Source organism: Lineus longissimus, chromosome 3 (assembly GCF_910592395.1).
Source record: "Lineus longissimus chromosome 3, tnLinLong1.2, whole genome shotgun sequence".
Classification (NCBI taxonomy): domain Eukaryota; kingdom Metazoa; phylum Nemertea; class Pilidiophora; order Heteronemertea; family Lineidae; genus Lineus; species Lineus longissimus.
In genome coordinates, this window is record NC_088310.1 from 16,249,975 (window position 1) to 16,268,011 (window position 18,037).

Here is an 18,037-nt window from a genome sequence, read left to right on the forward strand (position 1 = left end):
CTCACGTTTTGCTTAATTTTGCTCAATTCATGATTGAATGATAGCTGTATGAGGATCAATGGGGCTGAACCCCGCTGAAATCTTTATATGACTGTTAGAAGACATACAGGGCTATCTGGTAAAAAAGATTCCATTCAAATGTGATGAGGGCACTTTGAGATATTGGACCCCCAAAAAGCACTGATTTCAACGTTTTCACCGACTTCGGCGCCACCTATACCCTTGCACCGTCATTATCCCACAATATTTTTAAGTGGCATAGTATTGGGCAAGCTGATGGAATCCTATCATGCATTAACTTGCTTGGGCAGTTGAGGACGCAGTCCAGGATTGCCTGAAATACATGTGTCATTTAAGAAAAAAGTACAGTTTTGCAGTGCCCCCTACAGGCACCCTCAACTACTCACGGAATTTTTTTAATTTTCTGCAGCTCCTTCCATCACAGACTGACATCTATCAAAATAAAGCTGGGCAGTCATCGGCGCATTGAGATATTTCAACTTCAAAGAATATCTTTTAAGAAGTCCAATTTTGACCCTCACAACAGTGACCATTCCAGAGGTCTAAAAAAATTGTTTGTTTTAGGGACCTGGAATTCTATCTACCCATAGGCATTTCACAAAAAAAAATTAAGGCAAATCTGAGATGGTCATATATCATCCTCTAATAGAAATCCGCCTGATTCTTATAAAAACTGGCTCTTGATTCTGAGAGTGGATCCAGGAGTGTATATGGCATGTTGTCCATTGCAAACTTCAATTGCTGTTGTTGTGTCGAATGAGTATCTTTCTGCTCAGCCATTAATACATTTTTCTTCAAAGCTTTTATTATGTGCATCATTGAGTTTGCAAGCAAAGTAACCAGACATCGTTGGTTAATTTGCTGAACAACTCTTTTTTTCACCATTTTGTGTAGCATGAACTATTTATGTGTGGCAGAATTATTCATGTTTGATGTTATTGCTGTTCAATTGCTGGTAAAATGTCAAAAAGGGACTTTGAAACTGTTCAAAAAGGTTTGCCCTATTCCGAAACAACCAGATCATTTCAAAGTTCCTTTGACGTTTTCGCTAGCAATTGTGCACATCAAACTTGCACTCTTCTGCACCACACGTAAATACTTTACACTATTATTCACTTCGTATTACAAGTTTTTCAGTAAACTGATCAAAGAACTCTGACAACATCGCTCACTAAACTTCAATTTGCACATAATATTAGCCTTGAAGACTAATAATGTATTGATAGTTGAACATTAAGATAACAATTCATCTCAATAACAATAAGAATTAAACTTTGCAATGGATAACATGCCTTATACACTCCTGGATCCAATGCAAGAATTCCCCAAACAAACCCTGTGCACTGGACCCTCTATTATAGGCTCCAAAGTCGTCAAAAAAAAACTTGAGCGTGACCTCGCTCCGAAACTTTTTAGAAGAAAAAGGTTATGGGGCGAGGTCAAGCACGATTTTTTTTCGTCATTTGTGGACTCTGGAAACAATTATAAAATCAAAGAATAAAACAGATTGAAACATTGATTCGTTTCTGTTAGGAATGGATGGGAAGTTTTTTAGAGATGCCCAAGGACAAATAAGAAGAGAATCAAAAAAGATCAAAATATTTATGATTTTTTATTTCTGTTTGTGCGCTAACTGACCACGTTACCCTTGATGAAAGAAGGAAGATATTATATCAATTTATAACGTTTATTAATTCACTTTAAAAACATACAGAAGAAAGAAGAAGGTTACAGGAAAAATAAATTATAAACTCGGGTTCGAATGACATTCGTATCGGGAAGAGAAGACGCGTGGATGACTTACATGTCAATTAAAACATCGTCTAACTTTTGATTTTTTATAGTGCCTTTGTTTCGGAAGAAAATATTTTCAGATTCCGTTCGTGGTCATGTACCCAAGACACGGCAAAGTATTTCCTGCATTTTGTCTACGTTAAAACAAATGAGTTATTTTGAATCAAAAGTAGAATATGTTTTTCTTGATACACGTATGTAGTAGTTACATGAAAGACTATCTTCATGGATTTGTTTTCAATTTCTAAGAAGGACCTGCAAAGATACCAAATAAAACGAGAGTTTAAAATACGGCAGCATAAGGAACAACACTTGTACAAATCAAGTCTAAAATGCATATCTCCCTAGTTTGACTTCAGAAAAACAACATCACTGGAGCGATCTGGTTCCTGAAAAACAACAAGCGGACAAGGAACACTGATGCATCGCCACGAACTACAAATGTCCAGAGCGAGAGTATGTATTCACATTCGTATTTCGGGAGCCTTTGCTGTGGTGCCTGTGAAAAAAGACATAAATCGTGAATGTTAGCCAAGGCATGTACACTGAACGGTTAACTAACAAAGGCTAAAACATTTCTAGAACTCAGGAGAAAAGTTATCAAAATGCAATGGTCATTTTAGTTATTTCTATTTTCGAACAGTTGCTGTACAGGCGTTGGTATGGACTTATTGTGTGTGATGTCTGGGACACAAGGGCATGTCGACAAAGAACCTCGTTCACAGGTGCATGCATGGCATAATTCAAGTGCAGTACATTTCATAGAGCGTTCACCTGACGGCGAGCTAAATATTAATTTACTGATAAAAATATTCTTCTGATATAATGATATTTGCATAAGTAGGAGCTACGATCATTCTTATCAAAGTCAAAAAATAACTTTCAATTCTTCTTGGTTTTTGTTTTCCTTATCATTACATATATTTCTCTTCATCATCTTCCTAATCGGATAAGGATAGAAAACACACTAGATATACTAAGATTTCAAATCAAACCTATTGCATACTTTCAACAATTCCCTTGACCAAAATATTCCGGCAATTTTCTTTCGACTGAGATTGTACATGGACCAACACCATGCTGCGCAACACGCCATATCGAATGAGAAAATGACCAATGTTCAAACCCAAAATATGTGAACTCAGTCGACTTTGAAACTATTCAAACAAGTGAATGTGATACTTCTGTTGTTAACTAAAAGTTTGGGTCGAAATTTAGAGTTTAATACGTTCTTACCGTGATTATTTTCGGTTTTTGTGGGAGCAAGTTGTGAAGACATGTTTGGACAACATGGTGGCTGGACTGAAGACAGACGAAGCCAGGCGCATGCGTACCAGGTCAAAGCCAACGGCCCATATTCATAAAAGTTCTTAACTTAAGCGCCATAAAACCCAAAGTGGTCAACTTCCCAAAGTTCCCCACCTAAAATGGAATTCATAAAACTACTCAGTGCCCCACTTAGCCAGGTTGACTGCTTAACTTTGAGTGTAACACTTATCTTTCTTCAAACAACACATCAGGTATCCATGTCATATTTCTTGTTGATTTCTGCCTATAAATTAATTCGTTATTCATTGATCATGGGCATTCAAAGGTGCAAATTACAAAGCATTTTCTGTACACAATTGTATCATCATTGCTTTCTCTCCCCCAAACTGTCATTCATCCCCCTCCCTCCCTCCTCTACTCGTCCCTGCTTCCTTCCCCTCCTTCTTCAACACCCTCTCTTCGCCTGCCCCCACCCTTCTCCTCTCTCCCCCACTCTGTCATTCATCCCCCTCCCCCTCCTCCTCTACTCTCCCCTGCTTCCTTCCCCTCCTTGTCTTACACGCTCTCTTTGCCTGCCCTCACCCTTCTCCTCCTCTCTCCCCCACTCTGTCATTCATCCCCCTCCCCCTCCTCCTCTACTCTCCCCTGCTTCCTTCCCCTCCTTCTTCAACACCCTCTCTTCGCCTGCCCCCACCCTTCTCCTCTCTCCCCCACTCTGTCATTCATCCCCCTCCCCCTCCTCCTCTACTCTCCCCCGCTTCCTTCCCCTCCTTGTCTTACACCCTCTCTTTGCCTGCCCTCACCCTTCTCCTCCTCTCTCCCCCACTCTGTCATTCATCCCCCTCCCCTCCTCCTCTACTCCCCCCTGCTTCCTTACCCTCCTTCTTCAACACCCTCTCTACGCCTGCCCTCACCCTTCTCCTCTCTCCCACACTCTGTCATTCATCCCCCTCCCCTCCTCCTCTACTCTCCCCTGCTTCCTTCCCCTCCTTCTTCAACACCCTCTCTTCGCCTGCCCTCACCCTTCTCCTCTCTCCCCCAAACTGTCATTCATCCCCCTCCCTCCCTCCTCTACTCGTCCCTGCTTCCTTCCCCTCCTTCTTCAACACCCTCTCTTCGCCTGGCCTCACCCTTCTCCTCCTCTCTCCCCCACTCTGTCATTCATCCCCCTCCCCCTCCTCCTCTACTCTCCCCTGCTTCCTTCCCCTCCTTCTTCAACACCCTCTCTTCGCTTGCCCCCACCCTTCTCCTCTCTCCCCCACTCTGTCATTCATCCCCTCCCCCTCCTCCTCTACTCTCCCCTGCTTCCTTCCCCTCCTTGTCTTACACCCTCTCTTTGCCTGCCCTCACCCTTCTCCTCCTCTCTCCCCCACTCTGTCATTCATCCCCCTCCCCTCCTCCTCTACTCCCCCCTGCTTCCTTACCCTCCTTCTTCAACACCCTCTCTTCGCCTGCCCTCACCCTTCTCCTCTCTCCCCCACTCTGTCATTCATCCCCCTCCCCTCCTCCTCTACTCCCCCCTGCTTCCTTACCCTCCTTCTTCAACACCCTCTCTTTGCCTGCCCTCACCCTTCTCCTCCTCTCTCCCCCACTCTGTCATTCATCCCCCTCCCCCTCCTCCTCTACTCTCCCCTGCTTCCTTCCCCTCTTTGTCTAACACCCTCTCTTTGCCTGCCCTCACCCTTGTCCTCCTCTCTCCCCCACTCTGTCATTCATCCCCCTCCCCCTCCTCCTCTACTCTCCCCTGCTTCCTTCCCCTCCTTCTTCAACACCCTCTCCTCTCATTTCGTCAAGAGGCACACTGTGGACTTACAAGAAATGATGCGATTTATAAAAAAAGGCCCCCCCCGGAATAACTCTCAAAAGTCCTAGGTGGCGAGAGCGAGCCCCCCCCCCCCGTTTTGAAACTCAGAGGGGTGGCAGACAACCTGAGAGAGAAATTCGACCAGTGGGCTAGGCAGTAAAGGACCTAGACCTCGAGTTGATACGCAAGGCTCAGAGGAGAAGCAGTCGTTAAGTGCTTCCCAGCCAGCATCCAGACTCGCAGTCCAGTAGACGGCAAGGCACGCTGGTGACCCCCACAGGACGGCTGTATCCCTAAGACCCAAGTCCGCCCAGGTGGAGGCTTGAATCAGGGTTGGGGACGGGGGCAATTCTTGAACGCCTGGTCTGGGACCACATCCGGTTCCTGCTTGGCAGTATCCCCGAAAAGACCAAAGGGAACCCAACCGAGAGCAGGGTTGACCGGCGGGAGAGGACAAGTCTCTAGAGACACATACTGCCTAACTAGAGCGCGCATACCTGCCACAAATGGCAGGGTCCTCACTCCCCGAGGGGAAGTCGGCCTGAGAGGCTGGGCCAGAATGGAATGCAAGTCCTGAAACTCACAATCCATGGGCTGATGACCGAGGTCAAAAGCTACCAGCCGATCCGCCTGACGCACCGTGGACCGGTCCTTGAGATTTTTATTTTCCAGGTGTTTCGTCAGGCGCTTGAGCATCCGCCTCTGGCTAGATGTAAGGTCAGGGTCAGAATGCTGAGGCCGAGGGTCCTGAATGGCCTCCCATGTGGCAGGCATGGGAGGGGGGGGGTAGGGCGATGCATCTGAGCGAAAGCCCCGTCTTCAAACCCCGAATGGCCAGACAGGACAGGGTGGGAGCACACTAGAGAAATGATAGGCCTCACTGCACCCAAAGCGGGGGGAACACGAGCGTCCCTCGTCCGCGAATAGTGCTCTAAAACCGAGCCCTTGCCAATACCTGGCAGGACACCTCCTGGCTGGGTGAAGAGCAGCAGGGACGGGGAGGTGAACCTCGGCCCTGCGAAGTCGTCGTCCCCAAGGTGGGACGAGGAACCGGGTGCATGTAAAAATCTGGCATCAGCAGTTCTGGTCAGAATGGGAACTGCCCGTCTGTTTTGAGGTCTGAATAGACGGGATGATGACGTCAGTTTGGCCATTTTCCTTACCGCACGCCTTCCCGCTCTTATAAAACTGACATGGTGTGAAGTGGGGGAGAGGCTAGATCATCAACGATACGAGTCAATCTTATGGCAGGAATTCTAGAAGCATGTGTAATATAAGTCACATGACTCCTACGTCATTGGCGGGCAAAAGTAAACATAATGAAATGGTCCAGGGACCATGTGCTCACCTCGGGTAATGTTATGCATGTCATTTGCAGTGGATATGGGGAGAACAGTTCCTGGCTAGTTTAACCAGTTCTGATTCCATTGAATAATATTATTATTCTGAGCTCAATGGCACAAAAGAAAATGACTGGTACATCATTTTGGTTATAAAATTGACTGGATTTTAGAGTTATTGAAGAGTTCACATGTTACATGGAAATTGGTTGACATCTGTTAAACAGTTTAGGAGTAATAGGACTTCGTTGGATATTCAAGATGACGGCCTGGTGGCCATATTTGTCATGGGATTAGACTGAAAGTTAGGGATATTGATAAGAGTACATAGATATATAATCTCATGAAGTTTGGTTGCAATCCAATTATTAGTTTCGGAGTAATAGGACTGTGTTTGATTTTCAAGATGGCCGCCTGGCGGCCATATTGGTCAGTGGATTTGACTGAAAATCAGGGATGTTGTAGAGAGTAAATAGATATACAATCACATGAAATTTGGTTGTAATCCGACTTTGTTTAATTTTCAAGATGGCCGCCTGGTGGCCATATTTGAAGTCCGAGCGGGACAAATTTTTAGGGTAGAATAGAGGGTCCCTAGATACATGTCCTCACAAGTTTAAAACCTTCTAGCTCAAATAGAAACGAAACGTGTCGGTGATTTAGTGAACTTTGACTTCTGCGACCTTGAAAAGTAGGTCAAATCAAATTGTCATTAAACCTTATTAGATACACCCACCATAAAAATTCCGTCACTCTATGTACAAACGTTCAAAAAGGCAAAAACCACTTTCCAAATGGCCGTCTGGAGGCCAGAAAGTAGGTCATATCGCGAAAAAGAAAAATAGGTCTGGGCATATTGCCCAAAGCTACCATCACACCAAGTTTTAACCATCTAGCGCTAGCGATGACAAAATGTGCTCCCCTAACGGACGACGGGCGCCACAGTATTGTATAAGCTCCCAGAGGTGAGTTAAAAATGAGAATTCAAACAACATGGCGTGAGTTGTCGATGTCAGAGAAGAATGGTTGGTTTTCCCTAATCGTGAATAATTTATTGACTGTTGAGAATATGATAAGAAGCTATGAGATAGATACCAGGGATGAATGCAACCAGAACCATTGAGATTTGGAGTCCGTAACAGGAATGACACAAAATCAGCTGGAAGTTGACAAGGATCAGAGATATGGTGTTGTAGTTCTACCCTCTGCAGATGGGTTACTTCCCGACAGTAGTCAGTAAGAAAGTAAACCTTTAAGATAAAGCCAAGTCAAAATGTATGCTTTCGTGAGAACGCAACTAGACTGGCACTGGGAGGTGCAGTGGGACTCAACCCCCCTCCACCCCTCCCCCCCCGGAATCCCCTACCTGCTTGATGCACCAACCCAGAAAATGATATACTAGCCAACATCATTTACTTGGCCCTAATGTGTCATGATTATGGAATTTCATTTGATAGATAAAATTGATTAGACACTCCGTCATGAATGCATCTCCTGAGAAATAAATGTCAACAAATAGCACAGCGGTAATGTTTACTGCAGCCTAATTATTAAAATAGACACTGACACATGGTATTTCAATGCATGTGCAATCGATCGTAAACAATGACATGTTTTTTTTTATTAGAGCATGCGCAATACATCGACTCGGATCTAGCCTCTCCCGTGAGTGAAGTTGGAGGGCCCACAATGAGAACCACACCGCCACAATAGTTCTTATTCATAGAATTCAGTCGGCAAGATTTATGTGCATGGCAAAAGTGGATTAACTCAGCTAATTTCCATGGATATTACCCAGGAATGTTTTCAAGGCGAGAGAAACATCTGATTTAAGTACTGAGCTTATTAGATTTCTCGTCCATGCCGAAGATTGGCCTAAAACGTTTGCGAAAACTAGTGCATTTCTGAGCGTTCCTTAGGTCACGTGATTGTAGGACAAACTTGAGACTCAGCTGCGCAACAACAGTACTGGGAGCTATCCATGCTATTGATGGTAGTGTGTAAACACTGAAACGTTTCAAAAGAAACAGGTCAAACGAAACGAGTCAAATAAATGGTCAAAACGTGAAATTGAAAATGCACTATATGGATGTGTCGTTTTTCAAGGCTCTGTTTTGTATTTTTACCACATAAAAGCCACAGAATTTCAAACAGAAAGCGATTAATTATAAATAGATTTACCGCAGTCCATTCAGCTCTTTCCCAATTAAGATAAACCGGTATTTCCCCACGTAACCTCGTACCCTGCCCCAATATTTAGCACTATCGTATACTTTAACGATAATAACGATGATTTATTGGAACACGTTGAATTGAACATGTCCAATTTTGCCTTGAACTCTTTCGAACGTAGCAATCAGACACGGAGCATCAGCAGATCAGAGGTCATAGCATTATTCATGTTTTTCCGCATTTCATCTGGCATTTCCCTGACCTAATGGTTCGGTTTTGTAAACACAAATAAACTAACACGAATTTAAAACAAAAGATAGAATTGATATCATAGGCTACACGGCAAACACAACAAAACATCACATCAGTCTGGTCAGAAGCTCAAGCTGTGTCATGGAATGCATAATGTACAGTGATTCGCCAACATGGAAGCCAATTCAGGCAGAGATAATATTTTGAATATTAACTCTGCTTTTGGAGATTGGCACAGGGACGAGGCCGATTTACTTATTGCGCTGAAAATGTGGAATGCCAAGGCGGGTCGCCGTGTTGCAAACAATTTACCAAATTCATCGCCTAAAAATCTATCCAGACTATCAAAGTACGCAAACAGAATTATTGTTATCATTATAACAGATCATGAGTATAATTATTCAGTAATATTCATTTTTATGCCATATTTTTATTTTTGACTCGTTTCGTTTGACCTGTTTCTTTTGAAACGTTTCCGTGTTTACATACTACCTGCTATTGATACTTCTATACAATAAAAGGAGAAAGTGGTGAGGTTTGTCCGGAGTGTTCTCGAAATTGGGAGGGAAGAGGTTGTTTTTTGTAGTAGGATAGTCATCTATGGTTATATGTGGAATGTTGTTTTGATATTGTAAACTTGGAAGTGCTGGGAAAAAGAATTTGACGGGGGAATCCGAGCCAAGATGTATACATCAAGTAACATTGCATTTCGTCAGTCTTTATGTGATAATACCCGTCCGGTGGACGTGTTATTGAGGGGATTTGTTTAACCCCTCCGGTGTCCACCGGACGGGTACTATCACATAAAAGCAGTCTGTTCTAGGATTACCTTTTTATTGATCCACCTTGTATAATCATCTCATACTCCAACAATAATGTGTTGCTACGGCAGCATGTCACCAGACAATACATTGAGATCCCAGGTCTGCCCTGAATTCAAAATCATGTCAATCGATACAAAAATATCATGCCCTGTTCGTCGTAGGTCCACGATATGCTTCAAATCTAATTTCCCACCAGAAAAATTGTAGGCACTAGAAATTGTAGGACAAAATGACTGATACATGTTCCGTCAACATGGTTTATAGTTAGTTGTTTTGCCAAATATCACCAGGTAATATTTGGGCTCCAACTGATCAATTCACCAACAGACAAATTGATAAACTTGTCCCAGGTTTACTCTCCTCGGGATGATCCATTGAAATCCTGTGCAGTTCTTTACAAGGGACATACAGGTTGCATCATCATTGATATAGATTCATGGAAATAAACTGAAATTTGATGGATGTCAACCCAATATTCCTGATATAGAGGTTTAAAGTTGTGGTTATACTCTCATGTTTACAAAGAAAACTGGCATTAACTGATTTAGGTCACATGAGCAATGCAAAACTATAAAAAGGCTATTAATAGATCTTGCACAATCAACAGATCTCGTTATCGCCGAGAGTACCCAGAAGCCTCTGTAATGTCCTTTTAACTTTCGTTCTTGAAAAAGACACAACAATATTTCTGGTAAAATCGCTTCTCTGACTGCATCAATTTCTCTGAATGCAAAAAGGGTAATCTTTAGCTGGTTGCATTCAATCTTTGGCAGATAACATTAAAACGATTCATACCGAACAGGGCACATCCAGAATATTGGCTATGAAAAGATTTGACAGAAAAGTCAGTGCTTTCATCACATGTACTGTAGGTACAATCTACACATGAGAGCCATTCTCAAGACTAGCATATACCCGTGGCGCGGGCTGTTCGAGGTATAAAAATCGGATTGTGTGGGTGCTGGTATGTTGTGGGTTTGGTGTAAATGGGGTGCTGGTTTGTGAGCAACATTTTTTTTAATGAGTGTAATACTTCTCAAGATGGCAGCCAATATGAAGCCTACAAACAGGGTGATTCTGAAAACAAGGGACACATAATTAGCTTGTAGATTCTACCAGACGTTATTTTCACAAATCATTCACAGGTTAACAGAACTCACCCTAAAGGATGTACCTTTAGCTACAAGTTGGATGGAAAAAAGGCTGAGGTACAAGACGACAGTAAACACCTGGTCAGACCAATAGATTTTGAATTGTCAGCCTTGTCATTCTTTTTTCTCAAAAATGATTAGCAACTGCAATTGTGATGAATTTGAGACTTTTGGCCATTTTCAGAACTAAAATTCCACCAGAACTAAGGAAACTAGAGCCATTGAATTGTGTACGTATATATGTATGTATTTATACTGATCGTTGCTAATGATCTCAAAACGTTTAAGGGTGACATCTACAGTAAATGCCTAACTGCAAAGCGAAAAGAATCAATGCTATCCTCGGGAAGTCATGGTTTCTAAGGCTATAGGGGCTATAGCAGCCACTAGGGTGGGGCTCTTTTAATTTTCAGGCCGCTGTAGGGTTCAAAGGGTTAATGGAGTGGTCGATTTTAGAATATGTTTGTTCTTTTCCTATTTCATTAGTACACATTTTTTTCTGAAGTTTTTGATGTCTTTCCCATTTTGTTTCAACTCATCGATATAAGAAAACCAAATTCAATTCTGACATTTCTTTCTTTTCAGGAATATGGCAATGCAGGCCAAAACAGTTTGTCAGTCACTAACATACACTGACAACTTTGAAAAGGTACAAAATTGTGCTGAAAAAGCATGCAGCTCCATTATAAGTGGTGGATCGAGTTTGGAGAACCTATTCAACAATAACTGCAAGGATCTTTGCAGAGGTATGTTATAACCTGTGAACATATTACTATTTCGTTTAATAAAGTGGTTCTTACTCATTTGGTTAGCTTAATATGCCTGTGTGTCACAGAGGCGAACACAGAAAGAAGGGCGTCTTACCAGATTATCAGTTTATTAAGTGCAAACACCTTCAACATGACCTCCACCTCTTTGGAAACAGAGTTCACAGCGACGTTGTATGTCTTGAATTGCTCCTCTAACCATGGCCGAATCCTCACAAAGATTACAGCGCAGGAGGGTGGACATTCTTTGTGAGGACCCGGCAATGGTTAGAAGAGCTATATAAGACATGTGACGTCACTGTGAACTCTGTTTCCAAAGAGGTGGTCTTGTTGAAGGTGTTGGCGCTTAATAAACCGATAATCTGGTGAGACGCTCTTCTTTCACATTCAATTCGTGTATGTACTCAAAATGCAGCAGGGAGATACCTGCATAACACAACATGAAAAGAATGGAACAGGTGACTTGGATAAATTAGATTTCTGCATGTCATTCTCAAGTCAATGGTGTGCAGTCATCCGTGGGCGCATGGATGATATGAAGAAATCAATGGAAAGGTCCTAGCTCCTACTTTATCATACATGGCACTAATACTTTTCACATAAAAGCTGTTTGTTTCAGGATGACCTTTTTATTGATCCACCCTGTATATGACTAAAAATTGTATTTTGCTTCCACCCACCTTTTATTGACCGAAGGACTGTTAACACAGAAAAATTAAAAATAATTATCACTTTGACCATTGACTAATGGCGCCATGTCTTTGAGTTGATTACTCGCAGGAGGGTGACAAGTCCATTTGGAAGTGATAAAATACAACAATTTTGGCTACTGATCTTACATATTGTCTTTCAGAATGTTACGATGCTGTTGTAGCCGAGACGATGAGTGCCCGTCCACCAGTAACATTGACGACATTCCCTCCAACGACTTCATCTCCAAGCCTTGGAACAACTGCTGAATCAAGTCAAGGCTCAGATGCTGTCACCATAGGCCTTTCTGTGTCAATTGGGCTTGTGGTGGTGTGTCTAGCATTGTTTGGCTTATATAAGCTATACAAGAAAGGTACAGTACATACTGACTCATTGACTCAAGATACAATACATGCAGGTGGTAACCATCCATATATCTTACTCAGGCTTTCAAAGGACTCTGTCCAGCAGAAAATTCCTCTGTGCATTTTTGCATACATCATTTCTTGCTCATTCGATTTAAACCCTTTTTTCTGGAGACACATTCATGAAATTATCACAGATGAATGTATGATCAATAAACTATGGGACTGTCCCAGGATGAATGCAGCAAAACATGTCTCCACATAGAAGTTGTTGCATTTGAGCTCTTGAGTTTTCTGGTAGCGTACATGGGAGCGTAAAAACAGAGATTCCGAATACGATTGCCACCACCTGAGATAGTTCAAGATTATATTGATTGGTTTGTGCAGAACTGACATGGCCTCTGATGCATATCTCCTTCAAAGAAAAATCTGCGTTGCGCACCTGATTATGCATGACTTGCAGTTGAGCGCAACACAGTGTTTTGAAGGAGATATGTTTGAGCCTCAGAGGTCATGTCACTTATGCGCAAATTGTACCATCGTCATATCCAGGGAAAAGTTCCGGAATGTCGTATCTCCAGTGAAAAACAGCACTTAATTGGGTTAATTAGTTTCAGGGAAATGGCTGTGCCACTGATATACCACTATCGACTCTGACAATCTTTTTGTGCGCGGACACAGGAGGATTTGTCTGGGCTTTAAGGCGGCGTAAGCTTAATGGGGAAAGGAGTGCTAAAACATCGAAAAAATTGTGCAAACATACTATATGAACAGTCATTCTGACATCAGTCATCAGATCCTGATGTAGCTGCATGCTCCTTTGATTACCTCAGCTTTTATGTTTCATTTTCCCATTGATAAGCTTTTATTTCTTCTCTTTAGAATGATCCACCTTCTGTTTCAAAATCATCTTTCTTTTACTGTTCCAGCTTCTGATATGTACAAAAAGTCGGTGCAGAAAAAGAACGGTGCTGCAGCAAATATCCCTCTATTCCCAGGTTGCCCGGAGAACGCAGAAGTAAAGGTGACAGTGGAGGCCGATGATGAAAGCACTAAACTACAAACGGATGTTATACCTGATACAGCCTTTCAAACTGCCTAAATCATAAAACCGCCTATTACCTGACCTATGCTCCTTTCATGAACTCATTTTTTGGTAAAAGCAGAACTTTCTCAATTCAAAATTTTCAAAATTAGTGTTCTTCTAGAATCCTTGGAAACAACTCAAGCTTTAGAAAATATTTAATTTTGGCAATATTGTTGTTAGGCAAAGGAGTCCTGTCTTGTTAATGCTCCTCTAAGCTAGTCTAGTTTTGCAGAAACAAGAAAATTTGTTGATCACTCAAATTGTAAGAAGAAATTTTGGTTAGTTTGATCTTGGTGGGAGTATGAAAATGCTTGAAGTATGATATCGCACCCTCAATTCTTACTCAGATGAAAGTTGTACACGTATTTGGCCAATTTGCAGAATCGTGAGTGATATTGCACCTCTTATCCCATGGCGTCAGAATACAAGTTTGTTTAGCAAGTGAGATAGAGCTCACTTTGTCAATGTCTATACCTAAGGTATCATTGACAACTGCAAAAGGAGTACAGGCATGCAGTTATTGTGTTACAGGAAGAAAACTTGTACTTAAATTACAAAACATGCAAACATGTAGACCTTTTGTTTTCCAGACTGAGTATAAGATCAGCTTTGTCCTGATTTGCAATGGGCCCAGCAAAAGAGAGATTTCCATTGCTGCATGTAACCTGAGTTCACCAGCCAATTTCAAGTTGTCATGCCTATTTTACAGGTTCCAGCGACTGAAATCACTCGTTTACTAGGCTAGGTTTATGAATAGGACACAGAGGTATTAACCTGGATAACATATTACTCAATTTGTTGAAACATGAATGACAAAGAGTCGTTTGACAAAGGAGTTTTTTGAGTGTTGCCCCAGTGATGCACAAAACTGAGTTTTGTACACGGGATCCCTCAAAAATTGTTTTCTTCCTCTACACAGATAGCTGAGCAGCGTCAGCCAGATGATTACAGCTACTACGGACTTGAACTCAATCTCATTTGCACTATTTCGCTAGAATGATGAAATGTCACCCACAATTCTAATGATTGTCTATTGAATGGCAGCCTGATGACTAGGAATGCAAGTGCATCAGTGTAGTACCCAACAAACCGTCAATATCTTGATACTATAGTAAATGAAATATGTACCGGTAGGTATTATTTGTGTGAATTCTTTGTTGATCTAGACAAATTTTCTGATTTCATTGTTTAATATCTGACAAAACTAGACCCACTTAATTAAACTCCCATCATTTGTACCCTCTCATACTCACTACCTACAGAAGAGAGTGGAGGTAGGCCAGAGAATAGTGATAATCAAAGCTTAAGTTGTCAAGAATGAGAATTCTTAAACTATGGTAACAAAGGGCCCAACAATCATGACATATTGTGAATCGGGAAATATTCGGTACACCAAAAGTTGGTGACTGTGCACTTTTGAAATTGGCAGCAAAATTATGTAGGTTGATGGAAAAGGAAGTAGAGTTACTGGGAAACTCTTTTAGACGTTTTCAGTTTGCATTTTGTCTCCAAAGTTGCAAAAATTGTGAAAAATAAAGCGGTTGTAAACATTACCCGGTCCACAGTATGTCCACATGTTTTGTATACACATGTATACATGTTTTATGTAAATTAATGGGTTGTCAGAGAGACACAGTGGTAAACACCAATGTTTGAAATTAATTTCTGTTCGTGTTGGGTTCGATGGAGCTGGTGCACGGCATAATGAGATTGAAAGGGCAACTCTCTGGCAGCGTATGTTTCCTCCAGGATCTCCAGTTTCCTCGAACTCTCAGGTTTCCACCTACATTCATTAAATTTTTCAAAGTGTTATGTATGAATTCAAAAAGGTACAGATAGGTTTTATTTTACTCATCTAGTATATTTTCGGTTGACTCTGTCTGTGTCATTTTGACCAAGATGATTTTCGAAAGCATAAATAAATTTGCTATTGATATTCAGTATTTCTTTGAAGAAACCACCTGACTGTTCCGTACTGTTAAGTCAATCGTACAAATGTGTATGCTAAGGTTAGAGTAGTAAATGCATAAGCCAGTCTAGGTCACCAAAGTTTGCTTTTACGGGGTGCATGGTCATTCTCTAGGCAGCTTCTTCAGACACTTCACAAAGTTATTTTTTTAACCTGTAATTATTTTACATCGTCACTCTGCACAAACAGGTTAAAACCTAAAGGTCTCCCTGAAGGTCATGACCTGGCCCTCTCACCAAGTGACAAGTTTTGTATTGTTGGAAAGCTTAGGCTTTCTACCACATTTCTAGGTTTACGGTAAAAATTTTTTGCAGTTTAACCCTATAACACCTGGAGGCGCCCTATGACGCCCGCCGCCGATCCCCCTGGAGGCGCCCTATGACGCCCGCACACCCATATTCAAATTTCGCGCGCTTAGCTACTGATCTCCTTCAGAGCGCCGCCTATTATTAATCTATGAAACTTAAGCTTTCAAATGCCCGGATGAACAATGGTTGTTACTGTAGAAGTTTTTGAGATATTTGACGATTAAGTTTTTGTTTCTCTTCAAGCCAGTAAATTCAGGTTGGACATTTGAATTACTGAAATGGATCGTTTGTTTGATTCCGATTTGGATGTACCCTATCTAATAGGGAATTTCATCTTCTTTTAAATAAACGGGACTTATAATATATTATTTGGAAGTTCACCTATGTCATTTTGTAAAAAACTGGACCCATCGCAAAAAATGTGATTTCCAGGAAAATCACGTCGGGGCCTAGGGGAATAAGCACTTGCGCTGGCAGTGGCTCTAGGTGTTATAGGGTTAAAAAGGGTTGATATTCACTCTGTATGTATCAGACACTTAAGCTGATTTTACAGTTCTCTTATGAATAAAACTTTTTTGTACCAAAAAAGCTGTTGCTTATATGTATATAACGTTGCGTGATATCATATCGCCACTGCTGCGTTGTATCGCCATTTACGTCGTGAGTTAATGCTTGCTAAGCAATTGGGCCCTCAGGTTTGATCCTTGGGAGTGCCCAGGTTTTTATTTCTGGATGTACCAGCATTAGTTTCAAGGAACTAAGTCCTGACACAGTCCAGTCCTTTGAATGAGACTTAAAACAGAGGTTCCATGTATCTGTTGTCAATGCCAGGGGAAGCGACCGACAAAATGGCCAAAAAAGGATTATGAGGTTTTATGAGATCGATGTTTCCTGTGATATGGAGGACATCCATGCCCCACATATATGCAGTGGGTGTGTGAGAAGGATAAGACATGCCAAAGATCATAAGTATGCGACTAATTACAGTAACTTTCGAAAGGAGTGTCAGAAAAACAATTCTTCTTTTTGGTACCCTCACTGTTCTCACTGTCGGGCATCACCATGAATGGAGGGGGAAATGTGGGCGACCAGTGAAGACATTGCCCTTGGACATTCGGTCAAATGACATATTTTCACCCCTCACATCTGAACAAGAAAAGATTGAAATTGATTTGAGCTAAGGAAAACTTTCCGATTCTTAACCACCAAATATCTACACGGTGAGCAGACACGGTGCGCAAAAGTGGTATATGCTACATGTATTATATAGGTCAAACCAAAGTCTGTATGACATGTGCTGCATTGTTGCTTGAGTATCTACCATAAAAATATCATCAAAAACAAGTCTTCGTCACTAATAAGCGAATTATTGCGCTTTTTTACCTTTGTTAGTTTTGGTCTCCTGGTGTCCAAGTCCAGAATCAGATCAGATCGAAATTCAGTGTTGGAGGTTACATGACATAGGGAGTCATGTGTAGCAAATTTCAAGTTCATAGCAATGTGCCATAGTTACACTCAAACAGCCAATTTACACCATTTGACTGCTGAACCTTGAAAATGAAGGCAGATCAAAAACCCATAGGATATGTGATGTATCGATCCTTCCTTGGAGTACCAACCATAAAAATAACATCGAAAACAAATCACTAATAAGCGAGATATTGCACTTTTTACCTTTATAGTTTTGGCCTTCTGGTGGCCCTCAAGTCGAGAATCAGATCCAAAATACGGTGTCAGAGGTTATACGTAGGGAGTCAATTTGGTGTACAAAATTTCTAGTTCAATTTCATAGCTTTAGCAGTTAAGAAACGTGCCATAGTTACATTCAAATGGCCAATTTACGCCATTTGACCTCTGTGACCTTGAAAATTCGGTCAAATCAAAAACCCGTATGATATGGGATGTATCCTTGATAGGAGAACCTACCACAAATTTATAATAAAAAACGAGTCATTTCATAAGAGAGATATCACGCTTTTTAGGATTCCACTTCTAGCCCCCTGGTGGCTAAGTCAAGAATCAGATCGAACCAAAATTCATTGTCAGAGTTCATTTGACCTGGGGGGGGGGGGGGTCCTGTGTACAAAGTTTCAAGTTCATAGCTCTAGCGGTTAAGAAACGTGCCACTGTTTTCGAAACAGGATACAGACGATGACAACGTAATTGTAATTACTTCATCAACCAAAATGCACTGCATAAGTGCAGTGACCTCGGTGTCCTACTA

At 41.7% G+C, this 18,037-nt stretch overlaps 1 protein-coding gene and 1 long non-coding RNA gene across 6 annotated transcripts in view; one reads left to right on the top strand and one right to left on the bottom strand.

Annotated features, from left to right (window-relative positions):
- Positions 1-1,700: 1,700 nt before the first annotated feature.
- The window catches only part of LOC135484036 (uncharacterized), a 30,835-nt gene continuing 14,498 nt past the window's right edge, over positions 1,701-18,037 (bottom strand). For both annotated transcript variants that reach the window (XR_010446414.1, XR_010446415.1), the window contains exon 3: positions 1,701-2,070. This is a non-coding gene — a long non-coding RNA (uncharacterized LOC135484036). The remainder of the gene's footprint in view (positions 2,071-18,037) is intronic.
- On the top strand, positions 9,233-16,339 carry LOC135484035 (uncharacterized). 4 transcript variants are annotated; one of them, XM_064765070.1, is made up of 5 exons: positions 9,233-9,348; positions 10,812-10,857; positions 11,213-11,373; positions 12,248-12,457; positions 13,379-16,339. In XM_064765070.1, the coding sequence occupies exons 3-5, from the start codon at positions 11,217-11,219 to the stop codon at positions 13,549-13,551; spliced, it is 540 nt and encodes a 179-aa protein (XP_064621140.1). In that variant the 5' UTR covers positions 9,233-9,348; positions 10,812-10,857; positions 11,213-11,216; the 3' UTR covers positions 13,552-16,339. The 4 variants fall into 4 exon arrangements, with proteins under 4 accessions (XP_064621140.1, XP_064621138.1, XP_064621137.1 ...); XM_064765068.1 differs by lacking the exon at positions 9,233-9,348 and adding an exon at positions 9,860-10,167; XM_064765067.1 differs by lacking the exons at positions 9,233-9,348; positions 10,812-10,857 and adding an exon at positions 9,860-10,167.